The following is an 8,925-nucleotide window of genomic DNA, read 5'->3' on the forward strand; positions in this document are numbered from 1 at the left end:
GCATTATTTAAAATTTTATCATATGAGTAGTATAGCTAGGGGGGTTCTGGGGCAGGTTCTGATCTCGGCTAAGTACCTACGGTCGGTAATGTAGATTTCTACTTTATCATCAGTCGGTAAGGTAGGGACCTGACAGAAATCTTGACTCAACCGATAAGGTAGGAATCTGTTTTACCGACCGAGTGTAGTTCCTGCTGCCACTGCTAGATGGCGCCACTAGCGAATTCAAACTTGCTTGGCGGGAAATTTAAAAATTTAATTTCAATCTTTCGAGTGGCTTACAAGGGGTTCTCTGTTTTACCGACCGAGTTAATTTAAACTTAAACCGCTAGATGGCGCCACTAGCAAATTCAAATGTGCTTGGCGGGAAATTTAAATTTTTATTTTCATAGCTTTAAGTGGGTTAAAAGGGGTGCTCTGTTTTACCGACAGGGTTCAAGGTTAAACCGCTAGATGGCGCCACTAAATTTTTATTAATGAAGGTAAGTTTAATTGTTATTTATAAAATATTATTTGTAAATATTTGTTTATTATATATACAAAATAACTAATTGTTTATAATTAATATTTATGTATTGTATATAAAAAATAATCAAATGTTTATAATTAATATTTATTTATTCTTAAAACTATTTATTTATTTAAGTAAGGTAAGTTTAATTAACTTCTTATTTATTAATATTATTATTATTACTATTATTATTTTATTAATTATAAACAATTTATAATTAAGGTAAGTGAAATTATTACTTAAAACTACAATAGGCGTTTTAAATTCAAATTGAATTTCGCGCGTTACCGGCGGTGAGCTCGTTGCCGGCGGTGAGCTCACAGTAGTTCAAGTCAACCGCCACACGTAGCAGAGTGGTGAGCGCGCGTAGTGGGGGAACCACTTGGTGGGGAGAGAGCCCTACGAGGGTAGCTGGTCTAGGGTAGAGAGCTCATTCAGCTCATAGCAGTGGAGTTAGCAGTCCACCATGGAAACAAGCTGCTGTTGCTACCACGGCCGGAGTATAACGTAAGTAATATAATATAATATAATTAATAAAATATAGTAAAATATAATATAATTAATAAAATAGAGTAAAATATAATATGTTTAATACAATATAGTAAAATATAATATAATTAATATAATATAAATTCATTAGTTGCAGAATGAAGGTAACGAGGTGCTATTTCCGATGACTTCACCAAGGCCACTTCCATCACCAGAGCCCAGGGTGAAGATGACCAAGGCCAGGACGCATTCTCTTGAGCCCAGGGTGGAGACGACACTACCGCTATCCCGGGCGTATTATAGTTAATATTCATAATAATATTAATTAATAAATTATGTATTTATTCTGCGCATGCGCGAATTGGTGGGGAAAATTTAAGAGTGGGATGCGTGATAGGTTGGAGTGGGGTAAATGGTTTAGTGCGCATGCGTGAAAGGTTGGAGTGGGGGTAAATGGTCTAGTGCGCATGCGTGAAAGGTAGGAGTGGGGATTTCGGGGTATATATTCAGGGATTTTGGTGAGTTTAGTCAGTAGCTGTTCTGTTCACAGGTTCAGCGGTTCCAACAGCAGCAGCAGCAGATTCCCATTGCCACTACTAACTGTCTTTTTTGTTATATTTACTGTCTTTTTTGTTACATTTATTGTTATATTTACCGTCTTTTTTTGTTATTTATATTTACTGTGTTCTGTGTTTATTGCATTTACTTTGTATTGATTTTTAGGTTAAGTTCTTTAGTTTGTAAGTTCGTTTTGTTTAGTATAAGTATTTTAGTTTGTAAGTGTGTTCTTTTGTTAGTTTGTAAGTTCGTTCTTTTGTTAGCTTGTAAGTGTGTTCTGTTTAGTTTGTAAGTGTGTTAGCTTGTAAGTGTGTTTCTTTTGATTTCAGGTGCAGAGATGAAGCGGAAGGCGACGACCACCGATGGACCACCACGTAAGTATCCGAATTACGGTACTATTCTCGACGAGAGTGACATCACTGTCACCCTCATTAAAGAAGCCCTTGAGTTGATACCTTATTTAAGTAACGTAAATGAGAGACGCTCTTTTATCGAACGATGGGTTGTAGAATGCTCACAACATGAAAACGTGTTATCAAGCATTCTTAAATCGATGTACTTTACACATCAAAAGCAAAGATGTGTAAGCATTCTACAATCCATCATAAGGTTTCGCGCATTGTTTGAATCCCACGTAATAGATGGCGCTGGAATCGGTGACCCAGACATTAAGAAACGTGTTCGCTGGGCAGAGTGTGAGAGTGCTTTCGCGTGTAGACTGTACACTAATATGGTCTTGAACCTAGTACACGTCGATGTAAGCTCGTTTTTAAACGATGCGTCCATACTGTTTCAGGACCACATTAGAGGTGCCTTAAATAAAAATGGACCTATTGTAGTGTATGGTGTTCTCATCGCCAATTTTAAGAGGGTTGAGAATGATGTGGAGGTTGTTAAGCCTATTCCTTTTGGAACCAAGGCCAACAGCATCTTTCCCACAACCCTTTTAGACGATTGGTTTGATGAGAACATCAAACATCCGATTTTGCACAGCGTCGAAGAGTTCTATGCAAAGGGTTCAAATTGGAACCTTCAATCAATCATAAGATTAGAAATAAATGTAAATAAATATAATCCAATGCGTGCAAGCTCTTACATTGATTTACCGATAAAAATAAAAAATAAACATGCATGTATTAACGTGCAAAATAATGACAATGAATGTTTTAAGTGGGCGGTATTGTCAGCCTTACACCCAAATGTCTCCGATCCTAAACGTGTGTCTAGTTTTAAAGAATTTAAAGATGAATTGAACTTTGAGGGAATTGAATTCCCAGTGACGCTTAAAAATATCCCGAAATTTGAAAAGCTTAATGATGTTTCGATTAATGTGTACGGTCTATCAAAGAGCTATGGTAACTTTACGGTACACCCTCTCCATCTCACTGCGGAAAAAAGAGATAAGCATGTAAATCTCTTGTATGTTGCCGACATGTATGCGGATGAAAATAATGATGATAATACTGTATTGTATGACAACGATGATTTTATGAACTTCCATTATGTATGGATTAAAGATCTGTCACGCCTTGTGTCTACACAGTTGTCTAAAAAGAAATGTAAAAAACATATCTGTGACCGCTGTTTACACTACTTTTCATCTGTAGATAGATTGAATGCACACATCGAAAATTGTAAAAAAATGAATGAGTGTAAAATTAAATTACCGACGCCTGACAAGAGTCTGATCACATTTAAAAATTATAAGAATAAAGAGAAAGTACCGTATGTAATTTACGCCGACTGCGAAAGTCTACTTCTTCCCGCCGATGAAGATGTAGACAATTTAAGTAAAACTGAAGTATTCCAGCGCCACAAATTGTTAAGCATCGGCTATTATATAAAATGTAGTTATGACGAAACATTATGTAAATATGTACCATGTCCGAAAAATGAATCTGATCCTGCTAAATGGTTTACTGAGGAATTAAGGCAATTATCTGAAAAAATTGATAATGTATTTAAAAATCCGATACCAATGAATGCCTTAACTCCTCAAGAAATCAGTGACTTTAAGCGAGCGACAATATGTCACATTTGTCATCAGAAAATACCGGCAAGCGAAAAGAAAGTCCGCGATCACTGTCACCTTACTGGCAAATATAGGGGTGCTGCCCATGAATCGTGCAATCTAAACTACCAAGACTGTCAAACAATTCCCGTGGTGTTCCACAACTTAAGTGGTTACGACGCCCATTTTATAATTCATGCGATTTCTACGAGCTTTGAAGGAAAAATTGACCTCCTCCCCATTAACAAAGAGAAGTACATCTCTTTTACTAAACATGTCAAGGGGAGTGAGGTCAAATTTCGATTCATTGACTCATTGCGATTCATGGCAGCATCCCTAGAAAAACTCGCATCGTACCTAGACGAGTACAAAATCGTCAACTCCGTTTTTGCCAGTACGGTGACAGATCCGGATAAAATAAAATTACTAACGCGTAAAGGTGTATTCCCCTATGAGTACTTTGACTCGAAAAGTAAGTTAGACGAAACCGAATTGCCCCCGATCGAGAAATTTTATAGTACGCTTTATGATGCCGGTATTTCTGATGACGAGTATGCGCATGCGCAGAAAGTATGGACCGAGTTTGACTGTCAGAATCTCTACGACTATGTACATTTGTATATGAAAACAGATGTATTGTTACTTGCGGATGTCTTTGAAAATTTTCGAAAAGAATGTGTTAAAGCGTACGGGTTAGATCCTGCTCACTATTATACGACCCCCGGTTTAACTTGGGATGCTATGCTCAAGTACACGAGCATAGGATTGCAACTAATAACCGATATCGATATGATTATGTTTGTTGAGTCCGGTATTAGAGGTGGCATAAGTCAATGCTGCAACCGATATACTATAGCGAATAATAGATATATGGAAAATTTCGATGATAGCAAAGATACAAGCTACATCATGTACTTTGACGCCAACAATTTATATGGCTGGGCAATGGCTCAAGCGCTCCCTTATGGCGGCTTCAAATGGGTTGATAATGTCGACAACTCCTTCGATTTTAATGTGCCTGACGATTCACCTGTTGGGTACATACTCGAAGTTGACTTGGAGTATCCTGAAAATCTCCACGATACTCACAAAGATATGCCATTTTGCGCAGAAAATGCGAAACCACCCCTCTCGAAACAGGAGAAATTATTAACAACTCTCCAACCAAAAGAAAAATATGTGATCCACTACCGCACTTTAAAACAAGTTGTCGCCAACGGCATTAAGCTTGTTAAAATTCATCGAGTCTTACAGTTTAAGCAATCAACATGGCTTAAACCATATATAGACTATAATACGATGATGCGAACCAACGCCAAGAATGAGTTCGAGAAAAATTTGTTCAAGCTCATGAACAATGCGGTATACGGTAAAACAATGGAAAATGTCCGTAAACATGTCGACATTAAGCTTGTCACCCAATGGTTTGGCCGCTATGGAGCTGAAGCCCTTATTTCTCGCCCGAATTTCCATAGTCGAGCGATATTCGACGAAAATCTGGTTGCCATTGAACTGCGTAAAACCGAGGTACTACTCAACAAACCGATCTATGTGGGGTTAAGTGTGCTCGATGTTTCCAAAACGCTTATTTACGATTTTCACTACGGGTATATGTTAAAAAAATACGGCGACAATTGTAAACTGATGTATACCGATACAGACAGTCTAATCTACGAAATTAAATGTAAAGATGTCTACAATGACATGAAAAATGACATCCAAAAGTTCGATACGTCAGACTATCCCGCAAACAACGTGTACGGCATTCCGCAAGCCAACAAAAAGATTCTCGGTCTAATGAAAGACGAATGTAACGGCAAGATCGTTACCGAATTTGTTGGCTTGCGGAGTAAGATGTACAGCGTACGGGTTGAAGGTGAAGACATTATTAAAAAAGCTAAAGGCATTAAATCCGGCGTTGTTAAAAAGAGTATTCACTTTGATGATTATGTAAAATGTCTAAGAGATTTTGACATTCAAACTCGAACGCAATATAACATTAGATCGCGGTTACACAATGTCGAAACTGTAAAACAGATAAAAGTAGCCTTAAGTCCGCAAGACGACAAACGATATTTGTTACCGGGGAGTACTGACACTCTACCGTGGGGACATTATGCGATCTCGAAAATCGACGAATGATTTTGTAAAACATGATTGTAAAAAAATAAAAGGTTTGTTAATAAATAATGCAATTATATACAATTTCCATGTGTTTTTATTTAAAAAATCCTTCCATATATACATAATAACATATGATTAAAACTTATATTAATTTAAATGTGCAAATCGCCCCTAGTAACTTAACGCAAATGCCAATCAGCCAGCAAAGCAATCAAAGATTAATGTTAGCGTAGAATCTCTTTATAAATCAAAACTACTTCCAACAACAGACCTTTACAATGCCAGTGCCAACTGATTTAATATTGATTCATTACTGATTCATTGTTGATTCATTATTGATTCATAGTTGATTCATTATTGATTCATTGTTGATTCATTGTTGATTCATTATTGATTCATTGTTGATTCATTATTGATTCATTGTTGATTCATTATTGATTCATTAATGATTCATAGTTGATTCATTATTGATTCATTGTTGATTCATTATTGATTCATTGTTGATTCATTATTGATTCATTATTGATTCATTATTGATTCATTATTGATTCATTGTTGATTCATTATTGATTCATTGTTGATTCATTGTTGATTCATTATTGATTCATTGTTGATTCATTGTTGATTCATTATTGATTCATTATTGATTCATTAATGATTCATTGTTGATTCATTATTGATTCATTGTTGATTCATTATTGATTCATTGTTGATTCATTATTGATTCATTATTGATTCATAGTTGATTCATTGTTGATTCATTATTGATTCATTGTTGATTCATTATTGATTCATTATTGATTCATTGTTGATTCATTATTGATTCATTGTTGATTCATTATTGATTCATTATTGATTTAATGTTAATTAAATTTGGCACTGGCAGTGTAAAGGTCTGTTGTTGGAAGTAGTTTTGATTTATAGAGAGGTTCTACGCTAACATTAATCTTTGATTGATTTGCTGGTTGATTGACATTTGCGTTAAGTTACTAGGGACGATTTGCGAATAATAGATTATACATTTGCTTTATCTTCCCACGTATTGTGAGAATTATCAAAGCCAAGCCATTTGACAAGAACTTTGTTTCCACGTGTCTTGAGAATTTTTTCCACAAGATAAATATCTGAATATTTTACTTTAAGAAGTTCCTCTTCATAAAATCCTCCGCTGATGGGTTGATCCTGGTAATCCTTGAGCTTGTAAGTCACTGGTTGAGTTGATACAACTTGATCCACGGTGAATATTTCTGTTGTCCAATTGGGTGTATATCCTTTCTCAAAAACGTTTTTATATTTGCTTACTCGAACTTTGTCACCAATTTTATACTTTGGTCGTCTTAAAGGAATTTTTCTCAGTTTAGAGATCCTTTCTTTTAAAATTTCAACGTCTTCTGAAGTAACATCTTTAGGCTTCATTCCAATTGTTCTATGTTTTGTATCATTATAGTTGGAAATAAGAGTAGGCAATATATCATACCACTTGTAATTTCCTCGTAAACTAAATTGCATCCACATTTTTCTTTTTAGTGTTCGATTAAACCGTTCAACAATAGAAGCCTTCATATTACTGTATGTTGAGTAAAAATTTATTTTATACTTTTTCATTAATGCTTCAAATTGTGAGTTATAGAATTCTTTTCCTTTGTCACTATGCAAGTTTTTTGGTATACGTTTTTTAGCAAATATAGATTGCATTGCATGAGAAACATCTTTTCCATTTTTACTTTTTACTGGAACAGCCCAACCATATTTCGAAAATATGTCTATAACTGTTAGTAAATACTTGAAACCTTTATTTATTCTTGAATAAGGTATCATTTCTACTAAATCTGCTTGCCAGGTCTCATCAATATCACGCATTTCAACTCGCCGTCGAGGATAATTTTTTCTAGCCTGAGTATGAAGTTCATTCACTACTGTTAATTTTTTGTTGTTCATTCTCAAGAGCACTTAAGCGAGTATCCAGTTCACTAATAATTTCAGCTGTTCGATAAGATAAGTCTTGATTTATATCTTTTTCAAAATTTTTTATCTTTTCTGTAATAGAGTCTTCAAGAACTTTTAGAAATAAGTTGTTATTGTCCACCTCTGATCTAAGTGAGGCACTAGCTTCATACAATAAACGCACTTCGTGTTTTATCATATGTCGTACAAGTTTTAAATTGACAGCGTCGTTTTCTTCTTCAGCGTTAGCAAGATTACAGAGTTTTCTTCCTTCAACGTCAAAGTTACCTTGAGAATTAAGTTTAAAACCAACTCCAGGAGGCCCTCGTCTTGCTGATCCTCTTTGATTGAGAGGATGTCCGAACACGTCAATGCTCATTGTTGAAATGAATGATATTTGCTAAAACATATCTTAATATATAATTTTAGCTTCACGTAGTTCCTCAATGATAGACATGATTTCATTATTGTGACTAGGATTTCCAGCAGCTTCAGAAGCCATTAATAGTCTAAGACGGTCAACCAACTCATTCGGATCATCCCAATAGATATATTCTCGTTGAAAATTTCTGTTTGTAATCATAAATTTAGGTAATGAACTACCGCTTACAGATGGCTGTTTGGTAGGTGTTCGAGGGAAGAATTGAGATATAAAATTCAAATACTTGTAACTCTTATCTGTACGTATAGATTCAGAGGAACTGTACTTCTTTTTGTGTGCATTAGTAGCAATCAGAATCTCTTTATAGTTTCTTTCATCAGCTTCACTTATAAACGATCTGGTAGGTTTACTTTTGAATAAAAGTTCAAGTAATCCAGGTGTTTGAAGATATCGTTTATCACCAATTTTAACAAACTGATCTTCAAGAGTTATTGGTGAATCACCAATCATAAGTGATCCATCACTTAGCTTACGTATGCCGTATGTTGAATCTAAACATTGCTTTCTATTATGATTTAATAAGTATAGAAATTTATTACTTATTTTATCATCATCTGGAGATTTTTCAGTTTCACTTTCATAGTTTATGCTATCATCCTCTTTCTGCTCTTTCTTTTCAACCTTAACATTTTCAATCTTGACATTTTCATGTTCACTGTCTGTCAAGTTGATAATTTTTTGTAAGGGTTGAATTATCGGTTTGAAAGTTTCATTCAACACATTTTCAGCTTCTTCTTTTCCTAATTTTAACATACGATGTTTTCGCCTAATTGCCTCACTAGCTTTAGCAATTTGATGAAGATATTCTTTTTCTTTATGAAACATGTTATTATTACAAGGTTTCAT

The 8,925-nt window shown here is 35.0% G+C and overlaps 2 protein-coding genes across 2 annotated transcripts; one reads left to right on the forward strand and one right to left on the reverse strand.

Moving 5' to 3' along the window:
- Positions 1-784: 784 nt before the first annotated feature.
- LOC122503245 lies at positions 785-6,040 on the forward strand. The gene is made up of 2 exons (XM_043613721.1): positions 785-1,018; positions 1,152-6,040. The coding sequence occupies exon 2, from the start codon at positions 1,896-1,898 to the stop codon at positions 5,709-5,711; it is 3,816 nt and encodes a 1,271-aa protein (XP_043469656.1). The 5' UTR covers positions 785-1,018; positions 1,152-1,895; the 3' UTR covers positions 5,712-6,040.
- A 2,009-nt stretch (positions 6,041-8,049) lies between these two features.
- On the reverse strand, positions 8,050-8,925 carry LOC122503254. The gene has a single exon (XM_043613728.1). The coding sequence runs from the start codon at positions 8,923-8,925 to the stop codon at positions 8,050-8,052; it is 876 nt and encodes a 291-aa protein (XP_043469663.1).

Source organism: Leptopilina heterotoma, unplaced genomic scaffold, assembly GCF_015476425.1.
Source record: "Leptopilina heterotoma isolate Lh14 unplaced genomic scaffold, ASM1547642v1 Lhet_251, whole genome shotgun sequence".
In the NCBI taxonomy this organism is placed as follows: domain Eukaryota; kingdom Metazoa; phylum Arthropoda; class Insecta; order Hymenoptera; family Figitidae; genus Leptopilina; species Leptopilina heterotoma.

Bases quoted from the DNA above. Each gene is read 5' to 3' on its own strand.
- LOC122503245 (XM_043613721.1), top strand. From the start codon at position 1,896: ATGAAGCGGAAGGCGACGACCACCGATGGACCACCACGTAAGTATCCG.
- LOC122503254 (XM_043613728.1), bottom strand. From the start codon at position 8,925: ATGAAACCTTGTAATAATAACATGTTTCATAAAGAAAAAGAATATCTT.